Source organism: Notamacropus eugenii, chromosome 6 (assembly GCF_028372415.1).
Source record: "Notamacropus eugenii isolate mMacEug1 chromosome 6, mMacEug1.pri_v2, whole genome shotgun sequence".
NCBI lineage: Eukaryota > Metazoa > Chordata > Mammalia > Diprotodontia > Macropodidae > Notamacropus > Notamacropus eugenii.
The window spans coordinates 68,755,349-68,781,020 of record NC_092877.1 but is presented as its reverse complement, the minus strand read 5'-3'; the positions used below and the strand labels follow the sequence as shown (position 1 = coordinate 68,781,020).

General features: G+C 36.0%; 1 protein-coding gene across 1 annotated transcript in view; it reads left to right on the top strand.

Annotated features, from left to right (window-relative positions):
- The window catches only part of TAPT1 (transmembrane anterior posterior transformation 1), an 87,118-nt gene extending 68,981 nt beyond the window's left edge, over positions 1–18,137 (top strand). Inside the window, exons 10-15 of the mRNA XM_072620320.1 lie at positions 2,468–2,577; positions 4,303–4,362; positions 5,087–5,155; positions 8,490–8,566; positions 12,461–12,621; positions 15,974–18,137. Of these exons, the coding sequence (XP_072476421.1) occupies positions 2,468–2,577; positions 4,303–4,362; positions 5,087–5,155; positions 8,490–8,566; positions 12,461–12,621; positions 15,974–16,203 (707 nt within the window). The 3' untranslated portion in view covers positions 16,204–18,137. The remainder of the gene's footprint in view (positions 1–2,467; positions 2,578–4,302; positions 4,363–5,086; positions 5,156–8,489; positions 8,567–12,460; positions 12,622–15,973) is intronic.
- Positions 18,138–25,672: the final 7,535 nt, after the last annotated feature.

Here is a 25,672-nt window from a genome sequence, read left to right as displayed (position 1 = left end):
TCTGCAGTCATCGGTCCACCAGTTCTGTGTAAACAGGCACATGATGGTTTCCTACCTGGCAAACAACCTTCACTGACCTGTACAAACAACTCCTCAGTTCCAGAGAACACTAAAGGAATGAAACTGAAACCCCCTTCCAGGTGTAAATACAGGTGGACAAACATTGGCCAAGAACCATGGTGTAAATATCATCCTCCCTGCTCCCCTCCCCTGTCCTATTGTCTTCTTTTAGTTCTTACTTTCTCCCCTGATTTTAGATGTTCATGTTCAAATTCCATGTTTAGTTTTCATCATTTTTTTGTTTCCTAAGTCTGCATACATTTATAAATTAGGCTGACGTGGCTATATAATGTAAGTAAAAGCAATTTATGAATTAAAATGCTCCAATTCAAAAAGGATGGGGGAGAAACTCAAGGCCTTGAAAGCACTGTGATTATTAAGGAACCCCAAGCAAGGGTTGTCCCTAAGGCTCAGTCCTCAACACTCTTCTCTTTCAGCACACACACTCTCTCTTGAAAATATTATCCATGCCTGTGACTTCAGTTGATGGCCCAATGTAAATGTCTCCAAAGTCTATGATATCAAGCCTTAATATATCACCTAAGCTCTAATCCTCCCTTTCCAGTTCATTTCTAGAAATCATGTAGCTTCCCTACAGGCCCTTCACACTAAACGTGTCCAAAATTTAACTTTGGATCTCTCATAGAATCATTGCCAAAAGTGACCATAGAGATCATTTAGTCCCACCTCCTCATTTAGAAGATGCAAAAACTGAGACCCTCGGACTCTAAATCCAGTATTCTTTCCAGTTTACCACATCGCTTTCCTTACTTCTCTTACATGCCTGTCTTGTGTCATACTTATCTGTGTACATGTCATGCTATCCTCCCAATGTCCTTCCCTCCCCCTACCATTGACATTTGACTATAAGCTTCCTGAGGCTATAAGTGGACTATATTTGTTTTTATTCTTGTTTCTTCAGTACTTTTCATTTTCATGCAGTCCACATAGTAGGCATTTAATATTGTTTGTTGACTTAAATAGTCTGTCTTCCTTGTACTATGGCATTATCCTAAATCATCTCCAATAGTTTGAATTCTACAATTTACCATGAGTCTTGTAACAAAACATGTCAACAAATGTATCTTGAGATGGTGAATCGATGTATAAATTTGGGTTAGAAACTTAAGCACCACAAAGTCAAAGTTCACCTGGCCTGCCTGTTTATTCTTTATTTCCCCCTTCCTCTCTACCTCTGTAGAATAAGGAATTGTGGGAATTGCATGCTCAGCAAAAAAAAACAAAGGCAACAATTTATACAACGCCTGTTTTTCAAAATTGTAGATTATCTCGGGCCATTGAAGCTTCCTTCGGAGGTTTGTCTTTTAGACCTTAATTTCTCTTCAGCCACATGAATATGACTTTCCCACTGTTGGTTAAAAGGAGGTTTTTAGAGAATCTGTGGGTGTGCGAGCCTTAGACTTATTTGCTGCAGGTCACTGCTAGTTGTACCTATAACAACGTCTGCTCATGTTATGACTAGGTGAGGTATTCATGAGGTCTGATGTCAAACCCCCTGATAAGCTCCCTAAGGATACTTTGTATTCTTCACATTGCTCTACATTTGGAGTCATTACCTGCTAATTTGACTGGAAGAATCGCCAGTTCTTGATTATAATTCTCCAAAGATAGTAGCCCAGGCCTATCTAAATAGATTAGATAATGTTGGAAACGGACCAGGTTTTTAACTGGCTAAGTTGCCCACCTACAGGTGAAACTCCTGAGTCAGTCAGTCAACATTTATTAAGCTCTGTGTGCCAGGCACTTTGCCAGTAAACATGTGAGTCAAAGAAAGGCAGAAGTTCACATTCTAATGAAAGAGACAACATTGAAGTCACTGGGGACATACAAGATACATATAGAACTGATGGAAGATGGTGTGAGAAGCAAAGGCACCAGCTGCTGGAAGGACCAGGAACAGTCTCCTGCAGTAGGTGGGGCTTGAACCGAGTCTTCTAGGAAGCCTGAGAAACTGAGAAGAGGACAGAGCTAGAGACAGGAGATGGGGAATCTTGTGTGATGAATTAATTGCAAGTAGACCAACACAGAGGGATCTGAGAGGATCTTGGAGGGGATTAAAGTGTAAGAACACAGAGAAGGCAGAAACGGGCGAGGTTAGCAAGAGTATTTAATGCTGAAAAGAGGAGTTTCCATTTGAACCGGAGGTAAATAAGGCATTACTGCAGCTCATTAAACAAGGTCAGGCCTGGGCTTTAGGATTTACAAAGTAACCTACAGATTATAATATAACTTTTGTCAGTGGGAAGATATTTAAAAGGATCATTCCATAATAATAAAACTAAATTTTATTAGTTTAAAATGCAAGAGTTTCTCCCTTTGAAGATTTTAAACTGTTGTGGAAGCACACGGTGATTATCTGACTCTGGTTTTCTTCTTAATTTTATAGATCACCTTTGGGTATTGTTTCCAGATGTCTGCATGGTGATTGCCTCAGAAATTGCTGTGGATATTGTAAAGCATGCCTTTATCACCAAATTCAATGACATTACCGCAGATGTATGTTTGTCATAATGATCTGGGAGCTTTAGCTTGACTTGTGTTTTAATATTTTCTATTATTCTTTAATGTAGCATTAAGTTATAATGTATATGAAGACTAATAGAAGAAAGGTGTTCTGTGTCACTGAAGGTTATCCATTAATTTTTATCTCAGAATTAGAAATGCCTTTTATTATGTCTTTAAAATCCAAGCTTAAATAGATTTTCTTTTTGCTTCAGTGTACTATCACATAACATCTATTCTCATTTCTAGATGTAAGAAATATTTGGTTTTCCTATCAAAGGATTGATGGGGAAGCTTGTTTATGATTGTAAACTTTCTAGAAGTGAACACATTGATGTGGCTATGCTAAAGGCATGGTAGAAAAGGAATTCTTCTGTTCGTGTAGGTTTCCCTTATCTTCCTCTTACAGTGGGGTCAAATAGAGAAATGCTGTCCATTTTAGTGACTTTATAAATATTACCATGTGATGCATTTAATAAGCAGGCCACAGGGATTTACGTTTGTCCTGCTTTTATATAAGAATGCAGAAATAAAAACTAATAATGGGATAAGTTTCAACTGTGAAGTCCTACAGTTTGCTGTTTGAATTATTATATATTTAAAGCTTTATTTTATGTGTTTTTGTTAGAATACATAGTTAGAATGGAAAGTTAGAATAGTAATTTCCACATACTGATAAAAAGAATCACTTCACCTTTTTACCCCTTTGTTGCCTTAAGGAGAATGGCAAAAAAGTTCCATTAATAAAATCATTTTCTCTATATCAAAGTGAAATTCATAGAGTAGATTTCAAGGATTTAGTGTTTGCTGTTGAAATTAGCAAATATATGCATGTCTTCTAACTGTATACCATGTTAATTATATTTATTCTTATACCTTCATTCCCTAGGAAGTTCAAGGCAATTGAGCATTAGCATTTTTATATATGACAGAATTCTTAGTTCATTTTTGTCTAAATTTATATTGTTTAAAATACCTTAGAATATAGTGCCTGAAATCCCCAGCTTCTTACATTTCTCGATCATGAGTGTATATGCACATTGTGTGTATTTGCATAGTACTGTCATCAAAAGCAAATATCTTTTGATCTAGGAAGTACATTTTTAAATGATTTAATGATACCTTACATAATAAAAAATAGCATCCTGTTTATATACAAGTAGAAATATAATGTAAAAGAAAATGTAACAAACTAGATGAAATTTAATGAGAACCAAAGTTAATATTCCTCCTATACCCTGCTTTTTGCATACCTTCAACTCTAATAACTTTAATTATGTCATCTGAAAAGGCAGATTAATTACCTGGGCTTCTTTCCTCTTAATATTTTGTTTTGTGGTTCTCTGGTAATACTGCACACAAAAACACATTTTTGAGAATTAGCTCTTTTCTGGCACATAGTATTTTATTCTCAAAATCAGCAAAAATGAAGGATGATGTTTTGTTTTACATTTCAAGTGGCCGCGCAGCTGTTGTAACCTGCCACATTTGTGTTGGCAGCAAGATTATTGTACTTTGGGCAAGCCAAGCATTTCATGAAATATTAAGTCAAACTTAGACATTGATTAGATCAATGAATTTAATAATATTCTAAATGTTCTGTTAGTATGTCAGATATAATTTAAAGAGATTAGGTATAAATTATAATTCACAGATATACACTGGTTCTCCCACATGTGCCATAAAGGGTTATATTTCTTGTTTTCATTTTTTTTTTAGGTCTACAGTGAGTACAGAGCTAGCCTTGCTTTTGACCTTGTTAGCAGCCGCCAGAAAAATGTAAGTATTGAATCGAAAGTGTCTTCTGATGTAAATTAATGGTCCAAAATGCAGTTTGGACATATTACTTAGAGGACCCATGATTTTATGAAGATGAGAATTCTACCAATCATATCAAAACTTAGTAGTTTTGTGCCTTACTAGGCAATGTTTGTGAAGTACTTGACCAAAACTTTTTCATAAGGCAGTTACATACTTTCCTGTGATCAGTGTCACTGAACTAGAACTAGGTCTTAAATGATAGCTACATATATCATTGCCAGCTCCATCTCCAAAGCCTGTCCATCTGCTTCCACCGCACTGGGACCCTGAGAACTCGGGATCATCCCTGTACCCCGACACGGCCTTGGAATACAGCACCATTGGAATTTTGAAATGTCCGCTAAGAAAAATGGCAACATTTAAATTTCTTATAACTTATAAGCTGAAGAAAAGGACAATGTTAGGATCAATACTTATTTGTTTAATTTTTCATCTTTAATCACATCTTATAAATACCTTTGCATTTAAAATGCATTTTAAATACAATTTTTAAAAATGTATTTTTAAAAAGCTTTCTTGTTTCATCAGTTTTATTGAAGACCATTAAGATTTCTTGTCCACTTACTTTAAGTTTTACCTGTCTGATATTTGACAAGTATGACAAATAGCAGCAACTGTAAAAGAAAATGTTGAAAAGTCGTTTATTGCAAATTTGACATTTGCTTATTCTTTCTCTTTCTAGGCATACACTGATTATAGTGATTCTGTTGCACGGAGAATGGGTTTTATTCCTCTCCCACTGGCTGTTTTAGTAAGTATCTTGTTCATCTTTGCCTTTTTCAGTAGAAATTGTGTCTTAGTACTTCAGATGCTTCAATGATCAGTAATTTCACCAGAATAACTCTGCAGGTTAGCAGGGTTCACTTGTGATTTATTCTTCCTCTATTCCACCAATTAAATGATGGTCATACTAATTATTTTTTAAAGTTCTGAAATATTAATAAGTATGTTACAATAAGATTGTTTCCAAGGAGTCTAACATTACTTGGAAAATCATACATGAAAAGTATGTCATAGTTTAGAGGAAAAAATCTAAGTTTGGTTATTTGACCCTTTGGCACTTTATTTGAGAGTTACAGATACATTTGCTCATACAACTGGGAACATTCTAACAAGTGATACTGTAGACATGCAAATAGTTTTCAGACGCCCAATTTAGATCAAGCCATGATAATTGTTTTTGTTTTTATACGTATCTAGCAAGGTCCTTTCTTCCTACTTAATCTCATGTTTTTAAGGAAAGAGAACATAAGCATCTTTCTACAGAAAGTGTAGCTAATGTTCCCCTGTAAACACAGAATCTCAAGAAAACCAAATGAAGAATGACATAAAATGAAGTGGTAGTTTGCATTACATTTGTTTTAGACTAACTACCAATTTTCCTCTTGGTCATGAACATTTGACTGGCTTATTGATATTTTTATTTCCATGAGATCCAGATTGTAATACCTTGACAGATTTTGTTTTTAAATTGTACTAAGGTATGATTTTTTCACTGCTATGAAAGAAAGGGGACATTAGGTGCTGATTCTTATAGTACAAGAAAATTTAATGTTGAACAACATCCTAACCCTTTAAAAAAGTTTATAAGCAAATAAGAAAAAAGTGGTTATGAGCTAGTAGAATCATAAGAAGGTATAAGTTCATGTTTTGCAACTGGAAATTCCAGTTTTTCTGTTCTAAATACCCAAGAAATGAACGTGGTAGGAATGAAATTAGAATAGACATTAACTGAAACATCTTCATATGCTAAATCTGAGGACAAACATCAATTGCCTGAGGGCTAAAGAGTACTTGGAAGTGATGGCTTTTAGTAAAAGATGTGCTTGCTCTGCCAGTTCAGCCTGTAACCATTTGGCCAGTATCACAGATGTTTAGTCGGGAAAACAGACTACTGTAACCTACTCATTTATTTTGTGCAATTTATCAACCACATTTTAAAATTTAGCCATTTCTAAACTTTTCTAAAATTTCAACGGTGTTCTTTTGCATGATCTTCTAAAACTATTCTGCCAAAAGACTTAAATTGGATTTGTAGTAATATTAGAAAAAAAATTTGTTTCAGAAAAATATCTTGTGTTATTGATAGTGTTTCCTTAGTTATACAGTGGTGGTAAGGTGATTCTCTTGTGTACAGATTTGTCTTTAGGCCAAAAAATGGCACCAGAACTTGGTAGAAAAGATCATATCTTTTAGTCCTGAACATTTCTAAGAAGAAAGAAGACATTTCCTAAGGTCCAGTTTGCAAGCCAGTTCAGCCACTGAAAGTTACTGTAGAGTTGTGAAGCCACGTAATAAGAAACATACCGACTTAGGCTTGTGATTGATTAAAATTACTTCATGTCATAATGGAAGGAGGGGTCAGTACAAGGAAGAAAAACTAATCCATTTTATTCATTTTTTCTAACTTTCTAAAAAATAGATTTTTTTTTTTTACCAATTTTTACTATTTAAGAATTTTTAAAAAACCTTTCTTTTCTAAATAAAGGAAAAAGTATCAAAAAAGAAAGATTGTAATTACATAGATTGTTTGAATGGATTTGCAGTATTAAAAGTTTTCCTTAGAGATTTGACTATAGATTAATCATTGGTTCATTTGTTTAAAAAAAAAAAAAGTTGATCTGACTTGTCAGTATTAACTTAACTTTCCAGTGAAATTTACTAAATATAAGTTTATTAGTTCTACCAAAAGAAAGAAACCTGAGGAATTTTGAATCAAAAAGCTTGTTTTTGTCCTACATGATTTCCCCATTGGTATATATACTTAAAGTATTAAATGAATAAATTATTTTATTATGAACTATATTATTTTCCCATGAAGTAATTGCCTTTGTTAGGTTTCACTGACCCTTTTAAAAAATTCATCTTTAAACATTAGCAATAACATGAGAAGAGGTTAAAACAACTGTAAAGGAAACTGGACTTACTCTAAAATGTAATATCTCATTTCACCTATGAATTGCCCTCTCTTCAGCTCTGTCTTTTTGCAGAGGAGTAGCCATAGTGCACAGAGCACTAGAGTTGGAGTCAAGAAGACATGAATTCAGATGCAGCCTCAGACTCTAGCTTTATGACCCTGGGCAAGTCATTTAACCTTTGTGTGCCTCAGTTTCCTCCACAGTAAAATGGGGATAATAACATCACCTGCCTCCAAGGTTTATTGTGAGGATCAAATGATGTATTGGTTAAGCACTTAGCACAGTTCCTGGCACATAGTGGTTTTTTTAATAAAGGCTTGCCAACACAGTTGTATCATTTATATTTGTTTACATCTTTTTTTTTTTTTTTGAGGAGTACCAGCAAATTCATACACTAGACTTAAAAATTCGGTGCTTATTAATCTCTTTGCCTGTGGGAAAATAAACATTCGACCATCTGTCATAAAAACAAATAGCCTGTTCCCTGGCCCCAAATAAATAGGTTTCTGATGGTGATTAGTTTTGTAGGAAGCAAGGCCATATTCTGGAATCATCCTGTTCTTTTAAGGTCCTACTTAGTAAGAGGGGACAGAGAGGTAGTTAGAAAGAAAAAGGTTATTATAGAAGACAAAAGCTGAGGCAAGATATGGGGGAGCTTACTGAAGGAGATAATGGGGATGTTTGTGTGGGAGAGTGGGTGTTTCCTCTCTCCTTGGTAGGAAACGCTTTCAATAGAAAGAAATCACCTTAAATTCTCTGATTGTGTTAAAATTTTGACATTAGACAAAATTTAGAGAACCATTGAATTGCCATTGCATCAACCTAAGTGGCTTCTGACTCTGTAGGGCTTCATACCTCCTAATGAGAAATATGGAAGAAAAAGCATTTGAAAATAAGAGACAAAAAACTGGAGGACACTGCTGTACTACTGAGAGATCTGTGTGGTTTAGACAGATGCAGACACTGCCTGAGCAAGCCAGAAACTACTCTTCATAAGAAATTGTTACAAAGTGCGCAGCTTTAGGTGTAGAGGAGGAGGCCCGTCTACCTGGGTGACTGCTGGTCAGCACCAGAGAGTGTTTAAAGGGGCAAGCAGAGTTGGGTGGGCTGGTGTCTACATAAAGTATTAATGATGACTGATTGATTTCTCTTTGCATTTTTTGTTAGCTCATCAGAGTTGTGACAAGCTCAATTAAAGTGCAAGGAATCCTGTCTTACGCCTGTGTCGTACTCTTCTATTTTGGGTAAGAGTAACCAGTTTTGAGTTTATTTGTCCTTTAGTAAGCTCATGACATAAGATGCAAACAAGCTGATGTGAGTCTAAGTGATATTGCCATTCAGTCTATTATACAGCTAGGTAAATGCCTGCTGTGGGGAGTTGTCTTTGATAGAGTATGTCTTCTTGAAAAGATGTTTATATGTACAAACATACATATATATGTACATATGTACGTATATATGTATATATATATATATTTGGAACTGTTAGTAGCAGTTCATTAAAGTACTTTGATTGTAGCTTCAAAACCAAAAAGCTACGTGTTCGCAAAATATTAACCAGAGCATGATAATTCATATACTTAGTGCATTTAAGGTTTCAGAATTACTTTCTTCAGCACATTTAGTGAGGTGATTTGGCCAAAGTCCTAGTTAATAACTGAGAGAGCCAGGATTCAGGCCCAGTACCCATCTGAAGCCAGGTCTAGCACCTATCACAGTTTGCCACGTTTCTCTAAGATACGAGATGTTTAGAAAGGCCTAGCTTTGCTGCTTCCTGCCTGACTGAGCTTGGGCAGGTACCTCACTCTGCTGCAGTTTCTTCATCTGTAAAGTTGACATTTATGAAGTGACTAATATGTGCCGGACACTGTGCTAAGTACTGAGGATACAAAAAAAGAGGAAAAAGACAATCCCTGCTCTTGTGGAGTTTAGTTGGAGATTCCATCTTTTCTGGTCCTGAAACCTGTGATCCTAAGAAAAACACATAAAAAAGGACAAATGTCTAGAATACACTGTACACTAAGGCACTTATACTATCAATAAGGACTTATTGATCACATAGTGTGTGCTTAACTGTCCTTGGCACTGGGGATATAAAAGCAAAGATAGAATAGCCTCTGCCCTCAAGAAGCTTACATTCTCTCAAGGACACACAGCAATAGAACAATTGAATTTTTTAAAAGCCAATATAAACCTTGGCTGGCTTGGGAGAGATGGCAGAACCATGGAGGTTTTATCCTTGTTCAGACCACATCAGGAGGGTTGTGTCCTGTTCTTGATAACACGTTTTAGAAAGGACAGTAATGATAGAGAACGTTCAGAGTAGACAAAACAGGGCAACAGCATTTATTAAGCACTTACTATGTGCTAAGTGTAGGGGACACAAAGGCTCTGCTCTCAAGGGGCTTATATTCTAATTGAATGGGACAGCGCACAAAAGACCCACAAGGGAGCTGAAGAGGAGTAGGGAGAAGAGAAGGCCAGCATCCCACAGCACCCCTTCATGGCGTTGTAGTCCAGAAAATCAGAAGGCTAACTGAGAGTGGCAGACATGGCATGACATGGCAGACACGTGTTCCTGCAGAGAAGTCAAAGGGGTAGGTGGATGGAGGCATCAGGTGCTGAGAGAAATTCTAGGATGAGACTGCAACTGACTCATGGTATTTAAGTCTGGAAAGTCAAAAACAGCCAAGAGGGGAATGGAAGTTGGTAGCCAGATGCTGTGAAAGTTGACTGAATGAGCTGGGATTGTTGGATAGGAGAAGAGAAGCTTCACTGAGAGCGTAATGGTGGTCTTCAGCTGTTTGAAGGGCTGTTGTGTGGAGGAGAGATTAGACAGGAACAATAGAAACAGTGGATTGGAAGTTAGAGAAGCAGGTTTTGACTGGATGTCAGGGACCGTGCTCCAGTGGAATGGCTTGCCTCGTTCTGGAGACATTCAAGCAAAAGGAGGGATTCATTTTGTTCAGCTCCAGGCTGAGCTGGATGGCTTATAAAGACCCTTCCGACTTTAGAGCCCACTGCAGTGTGAGCAGAAGGAGGCAGAGATCTTTGTGGCCTGCATTCTGATCAGGGCAGACTGGATGGGTGGAGTTTATGAGGCCGCAAGGAGCTTCATTTAACTGGTAGGAGTACAGAGAGAGAGAGGAGTGATGAGGAAAGCAGACATGGAAGCTGAATGATTAGGGAGCTGTGAGGTGATCAGGGAAGTGGAAATGGAAGTGAATAAGAAGGATTCAATATTAATAACAATGGGAAAAAATTAGAAGGTCATGAGTTAACAGATGAGGAGCTTAATGGGAAAAAGAAAGTTCAACTTGACTGCAAGATAGTGATCTGAAAAGATACAGTATGCTGTAGTAAAAAAAAATCAAAGTGTTATACTGAGAGAAAGACACAGTTAAGAAGAAAATGAGAGCATTACTATATTGATATGACTGCAAAATGCTTGCAGTATACTAAAATATTCAATTAACTGTGAAAGGGGGGTATTTATTTAGCAAGTATACTGCAGTTTTTTTACTTATTTCACTTTTTCAGCAAGGTGCGTAGCACTGGACGCTCTTATGGTCTATACACTTGGAAAAATCCAGGCCCATGGGAGAACAGGGAATAATACAGATTACTTCAGTGCTAGTGAAAGTGATGTACTCTGGGGGTCATGGGCCTGATCTTTAGCTAGCATTTAGCTTAAAAGTTAATCAAAGTATTTGATTTAATTTTAATCAAAGAAACAGAAGAAGACTTTCAAAAAGCCTTCAGACATTGTTTTCACATTACTCACATGAATTACTTTCTTTGAAATGAAATAAATTTTGGAAGAAGAAGGAAAAAAGTTGTCTGGTTTGATTTGTTTGCTTTGTTTTTTAAAGTGAAGGAATAGAAAGGGAGGGATATGGTCTTTTATAGGGTAAGTACATTGATTGAGTTCTACTGTCCTGGATTGTAAGATTTTTTACTTAGATTGACAATAATTGGCTACAAATACAATGCTGCTGTCTAGTTGGGTTTTTTTTTTAATTATTCACAAGAAATTTTAAATCACAGTTCAGCTTTCCTGTGCCATCTAGCAGCCCCACTACCCTTAACTGGTTTCCTTAAGGATGCTAAACTAATTTTAACATTAATTTAAACAAAACATTTATATATAAATTTACTGTCACAGTTATTTAACATAATATTAAATTGTATGTATCCTTTTGTGTTATGGACTCATTTCTCATTTTTGCATGAATATTTGAATTGACTGTGTGAATATTCAAATTGAAATTTGAATTGATCTAAAGCCCGTCAACTTCTTTGTTTACTAGTTTAGAAAATTTTTGCATAAGACCCTCTTTTCTGCCACAGATTTTCAGGCCTCTCATAATAATTTTTCCTAGTTTGCCCCATGTTCTTTTTACACTATTTTGTTATAATTATTTTTATACTTGAATGACTAGCTAATCACTGTGGTATTTTCTTTGGGCATAAAGGTATCAATGAGGTCAAATATGTCCAAACTATAATGGAGAGTCTCATTTAAAAAAAGAATTTTGGTATGGCCACATCAGCAGCCTGCTCCTCTAATCAACACTTTAACAGGAGTTTTCAACATTTTTCTCTTTAGTATAGTTCATAAAGCAGTTGTCTTTTCGTAAGGAACCATATGCCCTTTGTTTCCAGTCGAAACCATTTTAAATCTAAAGGGAGATGCTCCTAAGAGAGACACTGTGATTTCTTAGCAGTTGGAAGAAGGGAAAATGAATCTAAGCTTAAACAGCTGACTTCAGGATCTCCGTATCCTTAGCTGTAATAGAAAAAGATTAGACTAGTCCCTACCCATGCCAGCACTAACACCATATGATGCCGTAGCTTTCATCTTTTACGTCCCCTTGCAGTGCCTAGTGATTTGTGCACGATGTACAGTGAGGAACGGCTCAAGCTAGCTGTTTCATCACTGTCTGGTTCCTTTAGTATCTTCTGCCCTGCTTTCCTTACCTTTTTAGAAAAAACTATGTCATTGTACAAATGTGGCATGTAGATATTGTCTGTGGAATTTCACTGGTTATCATAAATTTTAATATATTGTAGCTTTCTACTATATTAAGTATTGGAAGAATTGTTAAGAAATTAAAACAATTCCTTTCTGGTTTTAGGTTGATATCGCTCAAAGTCCTTAATAGTATTGTGCTGTTGGGAAAGTCATGCCAGTATGTCAAAGAAGCCAAAATGGAAGAAAAGTTGTTTAATCCTCCTCCAACCGGCACACCAGGCACAATGTCTAGTAAATCACACAACAAATATAAACCTGCCCAAGGTACGGGGTTTTTGCTATGTCTGCTCTTCTCCTTTGTAATATAAATCAGGTTACAGTATAATCATCTGGCCGTTAGCAGTTAGTAACTTTGCCTTATATGCATAACACATGCAATTAAATTCCAGTTCCATTTGTGAAGGATTTGCTCTGCTCTTAATTTCATTTGCTTTTGCAAGGTGAAAATAGTGTCACTGCTCCATAGTAACATATACTGTGGGGCACACACACGAGGAATTCACATGACTTTTACAGGAGTTTTCAGATGAAAAACATCTTACCTTCCATAAACTATCAATAAATACTCATAGGTTTGACATTGACTGAAAAGGCTGAAGTGGAGAATTTAATCAGAAACCGCACCGCACGAAGCGTGTGTCTGCAATATTAACTAGAGGGCGGATGTAGAGCTACTGTGAGTTCTGTTTGGAAGAAATTAAGGGCCTTCTTTGTGCACGGTACTGTGCTTTCAGAGTTAAGACACAATACTGCTTTAATCTAGCGTAAGAGGGATGAGATAGGCCTACAAATAACATTAATGCACGTTAGACTGCAAGAAGTAATTCATAATAATCAACTAGCATGTATCAAGTGCCCACTTTGTGTCAGTCACATGATGAAGGCCAAATAGAGCATTTAGGGAGAGGATCCCTCAAGGAGGGAATAGAGGAGCATCGAGAGAAGGCTTCATGGAGGAGGTGACCTCTAAACTGAGTTCTGAAGGAGGAAGTCATATTCTAAATATGAGGCACAGAAGGCATAAATTCAGTGAAGTACAAAAGGTCAGGACCAGATCAGGAAAGGTAGATGTGGTTGGCAGCAGCTTAGAGAAGACTTTGATGAGTACCTTGGGAAAAGGCTAGAAATGGATGATCATGCGCTGATTGCCAAGCTAAGGAGTTTGTATTTTATTCAGTAAGCAATGATGAGCCACTAAAGATTTTTGAACAGGGGAATGATATGACTGGAACTGCCCATTAGGAAGACAGCTTTGGCAGTGTTGTGATTTGTTGGAGAGAGAAAAGTATCAAAGATGTGGAGAGCAGGAAGAAGACTCTCACAGCAGCCCAGTGCAGGAGGCACATGAGGGCATGTTAGGGTGGTGACAGTGGGAGCTGACAGATGCTAGTATGGAAAGGAGAGGACGAATGCTAGAGATTCTTCAGATTTCTAATTGACAGAACTTCACAAAAGAGTATGTCAGGGGTAAGGGAGAAGGAAGAGAAAAAGGCATTAAAGTTTTGAGCTTCATGAAGCATAATAGTGGTGACAGCAACCGAGTAGTGATGTTAGAAGAAGGAACCGGTTTAGAGGGAAGATACTGGCAGGTGGATCTGGGGCATGTTGAGATGGACACATTCCATAGACCGTTGGAAATGTGGCACTAGAGCTCAGAGAACAGGGTTAGTGCTACCAGAGAGATTTAGGAGTCATCTGTATAAAAAGTAATAATTCCAGTATGAGCTTTCAGAAGAAGGAGTGTAAGAGGCTTTAAAACAACAAAGGGCTGGATGGTGGGAGATGCCTGTCCTTTTACCATGTTAGAGGAATCTGTAAGAGATTAAGAAACACCAGCCAGGTAAGAGACTAGGGGAAAAAATATCATGGAAGCTGAGGCAGGAGAAAATAGTAGGAGGGAGCAGTCAGCACTTTCAGATACTACACAAAGGTCAGTAGGAATCAGAATTGATGCATTCACATTGGATTTGATAGTTAGCTAGATCATTGTTGACCTTGGAGAAAATAGTTTCTGTATATTAGGTTCAATAAAAACTAGAATGCAGAAAGTTGAAGAGTAAATAAATGGTGAGGAAGGGGAGGCATTAAGTAAAAAGAATTGTTACTAGAACTTTAGCAGCGAATGAGGAAGAGAAAAATAAGTTGATAGTTTAAGACAGATAAAAGGAGCGAAGGACTGTTTATTTGAGATAGAGGTAACATGAGAGCAAGAGGAAGGAGCCAGTAGTGAGGAGGCTGTTTGAAGATGTGAGGGATCTAAGGTCCCAGACGAGACAACAGATGATGAGATCAAGGGCATTGGTAGACTGGTGAGCATTAGCAAGAAAGAAGACCCCACCAATCTCAGAAACTTACTATAGGAAGGGAAAGAAAAAAATGAGACAGATTTTGAAAAATGGGATTGAGCAGAACTCAGAACAGACGGCCTCAGGAAAAGAGGACGCGTGATTATTTAAGTAATGAGAAATTGTCTAAGTCATTTGAACTTTCTTTTTAAATTAGAAGGGTATGAGAAATCCTTTGCTAGGGAGAGGACCCCACACTTGTCGGTTCTTCAGGGTGCAGACTAGCCTGTGAAAAGGCTCTCTCTACCAAGACAGTATGTATGGCAACTGCAGCTCAGAGTCCTAGTCTCTTGAAAGTACCAGGAGATTAGGTGGCTTTTCCATGATCAAGCAGCTAATATATGTCCTAAGTGGAGCTGGAACCTAGGTCTTCTTGACTTCTCTATCCCAGTGTTCTGTACTGTCTCTCAGTAAATCATCTTCCACTAATAAACTTAATTTCTAAAATCTTTAGTAATAAGATCTTGTCCACAAAGTCTTAAATATTTCTAGGTATACCTTTTTGTGAAAAGTATCTTCAGATGCAAAACCTGCATTAATCCTATGCACTTTTACTTCACTTTCCTTCATATTTGCTTCTATTTCTTTCTGCAGAAATTTAAAGAGAATAGAAAGAAGAAATAGCATGTTCAAACTGTTTAATCTCAATTTCCTATTTCTTCAAAGCCCTATATTTAGGAGTTAGCATTTATTTTCATGACTAATGAAAGGAAATTAATTTTAAAACATTATTAGAGAAGTTATACTTTTTCCAATACCGAGATCAGGAGGTTAGATTCTATATAATAATGATGAGTGTATACAGAGTGCTTTGCACAGAGTAGATCCTTAGGTTTACTGGGTTGTTTTTGTTTATTGTTTTCTGTTTGTTTTTTGCTCCATGCCTATGATTTCATGGTCACTCAACTTTCAGTGTGAAAACTACTTTCACTTTTGTTTCAACAACATGCATGTAGCTTATACTCCAAGAGACTTGTGTGAAACATTGAACTTAAGTGACTTGCCCATAACATGTGTCAGAAGCAGAATCTGAACCCAGGTCTTCCTCACTCCAAGGCTGGGCTCATACCTACTGGGACATTACTGGAATGAATATGGAAATGATTTCATTTTCAAAGCCTCTAGTTTAATCAGTTTAAGACATTATATTATCATTTGCTTAGTCTAAATCAAATTTCAGGGATAGATTTCATCAGCACTAGTATACTAAATGAATAATAAACTGAACAAGTGTTTTCTTTTTAATTAAATTGTTTCTGCTTTTTCAATAGGGCTCTCTACCGAAGAGACCTTATCCGCTTCCATCATTAGCCAACCCGTACATCAAAAGGAAAATACAGCACCATCACTTATTACCAGCAGTTCTGATCAGTTTCTGACAACACCAGATGGTGATGAGAAAGACATTACTCAAGAAAATTCTGAATTAAAACACAGATCATCAAAGAAAGATTTGCTGGAAATTGACAGGTTTACAATTTGTGGAAACAGAATTGACTAAATTCTTTGACTTTGACTGTGTGCTTAGGATACTGAGCTTTGGGGCAGCAAATGCTGTGCTACCAGAATGGACAAATGCCAGACATGGCACCTAATATTTATTTAAAAACTTAAATTATTCATGGCAAACATATTAGTATCTTTCTACAGACAACTTGGTTTGATTGCTGATCAGATCAAGTAACAACAGAGATCTCTAACTTGCTATGTGGAAAATGTGATGGATTATGAAAACCTCTCCCTGCTTGGCAGTGTGACAGTTTATTTTTTTTTCAATAGACTGAAACAAAAGCAGAATCCCTTTGACTTTGTCAGATTGTGCTTCCAGAACATAAAATGTTGCCTCACGGCTTCTTCAGTAGAAAAATCTACCTGGAAAGCTGTGAAATCCTTAACGTGAAGCTCCCTTCCCAATGTCCTGTCTCATAAGCAGTTTTGAAACTTTTACTTCATCTGCCAAAGCATTAAAGAGAAATGAACTTTGATAAAATAAAAAGCCACAATAAATGTTATCACCACTCAGAATAATCCTTGAAGATGTATCTGAACTAACCAGAATAAAAGACTATCTTAAATGAGACATGATGCATAGTAGCATTTTATCTAAAAACTAAATTAGTGGCAGTTTATAAAACAAGCAACTTAGAAAAGGGTCTGCATAACTGGGCAAATCCGTTTTTATCATTTTTCAGTTTACTCTCCTGTAAAGAAAAACACAAGAAGGTGTGAGTTGTCATGTTGCAGTGGGACAAATAGAAATTTTGTTACAAAATGGCACTTTTTATACAAAAGCAGGGCAGTGTTAACTTTAAGGTATAATACCTGGTTTCACTTTATTATTTAAGTGCTGTAGGAATCATTATGGTGGGAAAGCATTTAATGTTGGGTTGACTGGGGGGATAAATGTCTATAGAGTTGTATAAAATTCTGAAATGTCCCATTTATTGATAGGTTGTTTTTTTTAATGGCAGTTTTAAAATAAAACGTCCCAAGCTGGTTTGAACAACATTGTCACGAAGTGCTTGGGTTTTTAAAATATGATGCAGACTTTCTGTGTTCATCTGTGAGGTATGAGAAGAGGAGGCAGAAGGTCCTTTGAGTGGAGCTTGAGATCAAGATTCCATTTTGGCGTAATTATTGGTCTATGGTATGCATCATGAGACAAGTTAGTTCCCATTCTATTTTATTCAGAGAATGCTTCATGCATTTTTATAAAAAGGGTACAACCTCTATTTTTAGAACTATCAAAAAGCTTTCATTAATGTCAACTAAATTATTTTCTTTAAATTTTGAGTTTCAAACACCATGTGTATAGTTCAGGTTTATATTAAATGTATAAGGTATATTTTTGGTTAAAGACTAGTCTCTTGCTGAATGAAGACAGCTTTAAACCTTAGGTTTGTGCATTTGAAATGTGAAAGTTAATTCTGAATAATTTGTGCTGATTAAAGAAATTGAAAGACTTGTTCATAGAAAAGAGAAGATTGTGTGGACTTGCTTTTGTGAAACCAAAAGAAAGTTGTAATTAAAATGAAAAGAGAATTTTGATTGGTTTTTATGAGAATGTACCACTTTACCATTATTCTTTCCTCCATCCTTTTCATTAACAGAAACAGCAAGAATCCTATATAAGGTGAATGCAAATAATTTCGGGGACATAAGGGGTGGGATTGGAAAACCATGACCCTAATTAAAAAACAGTATTTGTTTTGAATACATTTTGTGTTCATGCAGAGGAATGATACTTTAAAATTCAGTTTGAATTATTGAATAAATGTGATATCATATTTTTTAATTTTTTCAGTTACTTTGCAGTTTCTATAGGGATTTTGGGATAATATTCATTTCTTCTGTTAAAATGACATTCAGTACCAATTTTATAAGTGCATCTTGTGTGAAACTCAATAAATTCAATTTTGTAATCTTTTTAAACAAGGTGATTGAATTTATTTTTATAATGCTAAAAATATTTAGTTGCCTAATACAGTTTTCACTTTTAGATGGTAAAAATGCTGTCAGTTTTAAAAAATAAAAGCTAACTTCATATTTTCTTTAGTGTGAGTGGTAATAAGAAGATTGACTTTTATCTCCTAACAGAGAATCTCTACCTGTTTTATTTAAGGCTACTATCAGTATTACTCAAGTATTCATGACAGAAGTCTTTGGATCGCAAAGGAGTAAACTGTTTACCTAATAGGCTGGTGTTGGTTATAAAAAACTTCATGACTTCTCAAGTTATTAGATGCTTTGCTTTCTGCTTACCTGTCTTTTATCGTTATGAATGGAGGGGAGACGAAGGCGTGGCTAATGTACCATGCGTATTATACGTTTTATTAATTTTGAGACATTTCATTTTTACCTTTTGTAAAAGGTAAAAATTTTTTCTATCATTCTGGAAAATTATACTTTACTGCTTCAATTTCCTTGATGTGTAAGTATTCTTGAAATAGATTTTTACTTGTTTTCAGGTGTGGGTTGTTCTAGATCAAGGATGGAGAACCTGCAGCCTGGCCCTCTAGATCCTCAAGTGCAGCCCTTTGACTGAATTCAAACTTCACAAACAGATCCCCTTAATAAAAAGATTTGTTCTGTAAAACTTGGACTAGAAGGCCACATGTGACCTTGAAGCCATAAGCTCCTCACCCCTGTTCTAGATAGTCTTCCAACTCTGAAATTCTGTGAAATTTCCCATAGAAGATCATATTGAGGCCTTCCTCTAGGTCTTTTCTTTTAATATTTTGTTGATATCAATGCACCAATTGGTTGTAAGTCTGTTATCCCTGGTTCTCAGTCCATGAGCAGCCCAATTCCTTTTCTAATTCATGGTTGATTTCTGTGAACCTGGGCAAGTCACTTAACTTTTGAGTCTAAGTTTCTTATCTGTAAAATGGGAATAATATTACAACCACCTTCACAGAGTTGTGAGAATTAAATTTTATGACATATATAAAGTACATCACTGCATAAATGTTAAGGAAGGAAAAAGATGATGTTGAAGGCTACATAGCCCACCAACATGTTGCTCCACTGCCTTTTGGTTTACCAACAATTTGGATTCTTTGTAGTATTCTAAGATTCACAACCATATAGCATCACTAAGATAATACCGGTATTAAAAAGTTGGAATTTTATGTCTTACAATTATTGAAAACATCGTATGGTTTCCCAAATGCAATCTAACCTACTCACTCCTTGTTCAATTCTAGGCCCAGTTCATTGTGTATCTGAGGCACCTGTGCAAGATAAGCAGATGAAGTAACTCAGTAGTAGACTTCCCATTCAAACTGCATGTTGTGGTTTAGGCACTTCTCAGCCATTTTGGTTTGGTTCAATGTGAAGTGAAAGGTTGACCACTTCAGTAAATCTTGTCAAGTGTGCTGATGCAGTCAAAATCGTAACATGCCTTAGTCATGCATCTAGAAGACCTTACTATCCAGAGAAGATTCATCATCTTCCATTTGAACTTTCTCTTTGGTGTACTCCATTACATGTGCAAAGTCTTTGTATAAGATGCGCTTATCTTCATGAGGGTGTGCTCCCTTACGCTTTCAACATGAACACAGCAAGTCTAGAGGAAGCAGTGTCCTAGGAAATGATTCTGATTACCTTTACTTATGCCAGGAAACCCATTTGACCAGCTTCTTTGTGAGCTTGTCCAGGAAGAATTGGTAAATCCTTCCATTTAGATGCATCTTATGACTTGTGCTTTCACTTCATTAAGAACACCAGTACTGATGTGATTCCAGTTTTCCAGTAAAACCTGAACTCTGGTCATTACACCGTCTCATGTTTAGAGTAGCAACAATTAAATATCTGCCTCTAGCCAGTCTAAAAATGATAATTCTTAGAACATTTTGCTTCCTTTTCTACATTCCACCAACACTATTGTGGAAATGGAAAGAAAACCAAACAAGATTATTTTCTATTTTTTTGCTGTTTCATGGGTTGCAATACACCAAAAAATTAATTAACCTCAGGACCATCCCATTGGTAATGAACATACCCTAGAGTCATCCCTAGACTGCAAAAACAATGCCACTGGGACGATATTCAAGGCCTTTCTAGCTCAGCAGAATATGACAGAATTGTGTTTTATTAGCTTAGCCTTCAAGAATTCAGGAACATCTCCACACCTTAATGAGGCAATGAAATAGGCCTCTCATGGAAGAATTCTGGAAACATGCCACCTTAAAATGTACTATGCTTATGACAAGAGATGTTTAGCAATGCCTAGAAAGTTTTCTGGCTTTCTAACCTCACTCAACTGCTTCCTTTTTGCCTCTATAATGGCAGGTTTATCTAGACCCCAGCACAGAAAAGAACTTATGTTATAAATAAAAGTCAATCTTTAGACATATTGTGATTTTTTAAGGGAAGAAAGAACAATTAATAAATTCACAACAGAAGTCTTTGGATCTCAAAGGAGTAAACTATTTACCTAATAGGCTGTTACTGGTTATAAAGAACTTAATGACTTCTCAAATTAATTTTTTTTTGGTTTATGAAAATGTTTTGCATTTCACTTCAGGGAGTTAGGCTCAGGTAATAATTCAGTATGAAAACACCTCTTATTAAGGGATAAAACATGACAAATTAACTTTTAACTTTTTCAGTTAAAGTATAAACATCAAACGTTCATAAGCTTTTTTCTTTCAAAATGTGGGCATGTGCCAGCACAAGGCAATTAATTTTCTTGTGTGCACATATATACACAGTGAAACCTTTGACATACTTTGATCCTTGAGTAATCTGCAATCATGTCAGCCAAAGAACTAGTCAACAGAGAGGTGTTAGCATGCGTGAAATAGAGACAAAACTTCCTTTGGGATTCCTAGGTACATTGACGTTTCAGTGACATTGGCTACTTTTGTTTAATATTTATTTGATGTAGGGAAAATAGATGCTGTCTGCTGGGCCTCATTTATCTGATCAAGATCAAACTTACGTCAAGCTCATTTGTCTGGAAAGAAAAAGGTTTTTGTGTGCTACAAGCTATCAAATTTAGAAGAGAGGTCAAAGTCTTGGAACTTAGTTGGAAGAGACCTCAGACCTCATCTAGTTCAATCCATGCTAGACCAAAAATTCCATACATAACCCTCCTAACAAATGGTCATCCTTCACTTGCAGAATTCCAGTGAGAAGGAACCCACTACCTCCCAAAGCAGACCATTCTACTCATGGATACCTAATAGGAAGTTTCCCTTTTATATTAGCATCTCTCTTCCCATGTGCAACTTGCATGTTACCGCTAATTCTGCCTGAGACTGAGAGTTTCATCCCCCTTCTATGACAACTTTTCAGATGCTTGCCAACGGTGATCATGTTCCTCCTAAATCTTCTTTGGACTAGTTGTCCCTAGTTCTTTCAGCTCACGTTTGTGTGATATTATCTTGTGGCCCTTCACTATCCTTCAGCTCTCCTATTACCCTCTTCTGAACACTTTCTAGCCTGTCAAAGACTTCTGTAAAATGGCCTAAAAAGAATAAATGAGGTATGATGGAGGCAGAGGTCAGTGGCACTATCAACTCACATATTCTGGGACCTCTGGTTCTCTTAATGCAACCTAACACTGCATTCTTGAGTTTTTATTTTGGATCATATCACAATGCTGCCATTATTAATAATAGTATTTATATAGTGTTTAAGGTTTGCAAAGCACCTTACAAATATCTCATTTTATCCCTACAATAGCCACTGGAGAGGTAAATGCTACTATTATTCTCACTTCACAGAAAAGGAAATTGAGACAGAGGTTAAATAATTTGCCCAGGATCAAACAGTTAAGTGTCTGAGCCAGAATTTGAATTCAAATCTTTCTGACTCCAGGTCTAGTACTCTTGTCTACTGCCATCAACTTGCTATCCTCTAAAAGCCGTGGATCATCTTCATAAACCTACCATGTTGCCACATCTCTCTCAACCTGGCAACATGGCTTAATAAAAGGGTTGCAGGATTTTGAGTGAGGGGTCTCAGTTCAAATTCCAGCTCTGCTGCTTATTATCTACATTGCTTTGGGTAAGTCATTGGCTTCTTTTTCATCATCTATAAAATAAAATAAAGGAATTGGAATCAACTACCAAAGCCATCTACACAAAAAGAAAAAAAATCAGCTGGAGAATGATTATGCAGAATGCCAGGTCCAAAGAACCCGTCTTTCTGTTGTGCTATCATGTTACTTGAGCTAGATTGAAACTAACTTATAACATCATAATGAAAGATATTCATCCAAGTTAGAACCATCAGAGGTAGAGTTTTGCTTTGCTTTGTTTTATTTTTAAACAAAAGAAGGTTTACATGGTCAGTACACAGCAGAAAGAGCCAGCGCTGATTTAGCTGAGAAGCTTTCCAATGTTGGTCATGCTTCTGGTATGCTAGCCTGAAGCCTTAGGAAGGAGCCCCCAAAGACTTTTTTTTTCTTTTTTCTTTACTCAAGTGACTGGGAAAGTATGGCAATAGCTCGTACCATTAATCATTACCTTTTTAAATTTTAATTTTTTCCCAATTAACAAGCATTTAATTTCTCTAATCTCCTGCATCACCTTCTGGAAAAAATAAAGCAAAATTCTTGAAACAGATGTGAAATATCATTCAAAACAAGCTCCCACATTAGCCTTTCCCAAAAATGTCTTATCCTGCATCCTTAGTCGGTTATCTCTCTGCCCATATGTGGGTAGCATTCATCGTTATTGGTCCCCTTCAAGTACGGTTGGTCATGGCATAGATCAGAGTTCTTAAGTGTTTCAAAGTTGTTTGTCTTTACAATGTTATTATAAAGCTTTCTTTCCTGGTTCTTTTCACTCTATATTAATTCATATAAGTCTCCTAGGATCTGAATCCATCGCTTTTGTCATTTTTTTACAGTGCAATAATATTCCATTACATCCATTTACTAAGCCATTCCCAAGTGATCGCACCCTCCCTCTGCCCTTAGTTTCAGCTTCTTCCACCACTACTAAAAGGGCCATATGGGAATCACTTTTTCATTTACTTTGATACTTTTGAAGTATAAGCCTAGTTGTGGGCCAAAGGATATGCACGATATATGAATTTTTAGAATATGGCTCAAAATTACTTTCCAGCTTGACAAGACTAATTCAAAGTTCTATCAACAGTGCATTAACATGCCTGTTTTTCCTCAGTCCAACTAATTTATCATTTTTTCTTTTTTATTACCTTTGCTAATCCAGTGAGAGACAGAAGCTCAGTGTTCCTCTAATTTGCATTCCATATTAGTGATTGGGAGCATTTCCTTATATTTATCGATAGCTTGTATTTCTTCCTTTGAAAACTTCCTATTCTTTTCCTTTGATCACTTATCTATTGGAAAACAGCTCTTGGTCCTATAAATTTGAATCAGTTCCTCATGTCTTGGATATATACATAGAAGAAACTCACTGCAAAGATTTTTTTCCCCCAATTACGTTTCCTTTCTAATTGTAACTGGATTCATTTTATTTGTACAAAAAAAATAAATTTTACATGATCAAAATAATGCATTTTATTTTCCATAATCTTCTCTAACCTTTATGTAGTCATGAATTCCTCTCTATCCATAGATCAGAAAGGTAATTTCTTTCTTGTTCTAATTGTTTATGTTGTTACCTTTTACATCTAAGTCATTTATCTATTTGGAGTTTATTTTGGCTTGTGATGTGAGGTGCATATCTGTCCCTAATTCCTGTGAGACTGCTGTTCAGTTTTCCCTGCAGTTTTTTTACAAATAGTCTACCCCAATAACTGCAGTTTTTATGTTTATTGAACACTGTGCTACTCTCTATGACCCTTTATTTCTGTATGTTGTGTACCAAGTCTAATTGACCTCTCTCTTTTTTTAACCAGTACCAAATCATTTTAATGACTACTGCTCTGTAGGATAATTTAAGATCTAGTACTGGTGGCCCTCTTTCCTTCCTTTCCATTTTATTTCATTATTTCCCTCTAAGTTCTTGACCTTTTATGCCTCTATATGAATTTAATTATTCTCTTTTCTAGCTCTTTAAAATAATCCGTGGGAGGTTTGATTGGTACAACATTGAATAAATTAGATTATGTAGATAGTGTTAGCTTTATTATATTGACTCAACCTACTCATGGCAATATTTGACTTTTTTTCCACAGTGTTTTATGTTTGGACTCATGGTTCTTATAAGTGTCCCAGTAAATAAATTCCCAAATATGTCATGCATGCTGTTATTTTGAATGGAATGTCTCTGGTTTATGTGCACTTATTTTATATCTTGCAATTTTGCTGAATTGTTTCCATTAATTTTGGTTGACTCTTTGGGATTTTCTAAGTAAACCATATCTTCTGTAAAAAGCAATAATTTTGTTGTCTCCTTGCTTATTATTCTCATTCCCTCAACCTCTTTTGCTTTTTTGTTATACCTCGCATTCCTAACATTTATGTTTAACAGTAAAGTTTATAATGGACATCCTTGCTTTTTCCCTGCTTTTATTGGAAAAGTCTCTAATTTTTCTCCATTATATATAATGTTTGCTCTTGGTTTTGGATAAATTTTTTTTATTATACTAAAGAAAGTTCCATTTATTCTTGTGCTTTCTGGTGTTTCTCATGGAAACAGGTATACTTTGTCAAAAAAGCTTTTTCAGCATCTATTGATATGATCATGTTTACTACACCTTTCAAAGCCATGCACCAGTCCCAGGTCTCAGTCATGTCTATGGGATCCAATTTCCTTCCTCACATTAGAATCAGGTTCACCTTGCTTGTTACTTATACTTTGTGCACTTAAATGTAAGTATCTGAGTCCACAGGTTTGCATGTTGGATCCTTTCTCAGATTTAGTCTCCTGTAAATTACTGAACATCTTATTGATATTATTTTTTTCTATATTATTGTTACTCATTGGTTATCTAACTTGGAAAATTATGTATAGTAGCCAGTTTGGGATTTGTTTGTTTTTAAGTTTAGATATCTAAAATTTTAGGTATCTAGAAGAGCTAGAAAGTTGTGGGGGTTTTTTTAATGGAGAATACCTCAGTCCCTTCCAAATGCCAGTTAAATGAGGTGCTGCCATGTTAAATTTTAACTAGTAGAGATAATAGGGAAATATTGTCACCTTTAATGAAAGGCATATTCTGTAAAGTGCTTGTTAACATATTTTTTTAGGTTTTCAATTATATTTAACCTGATGAAGAACCCCTCAGATTTATATCTTCTTCATCTCTAATATCATCTGATTTGCAAGATTCCTTCCAAATTTAACACTCGGTGAATCTCAGAAGTAACCTGAGAGTAGGTATTGATCTTTGCTTTCTACATGTATATTTTAGTTATGTTTCATTTGGGAATTGCAATAGTTTCTGTTTCTTTTTAATTGGATTCATTATGAGATTGCATAATGGATCAGATCTTACCAGGTGAATAATTAAAACCATGAAAAGTTGTGACTTTAAAAATTTACCAAGTTAACACCAAGTCCTATTTCAATGCTTTATCCTGGCATAGA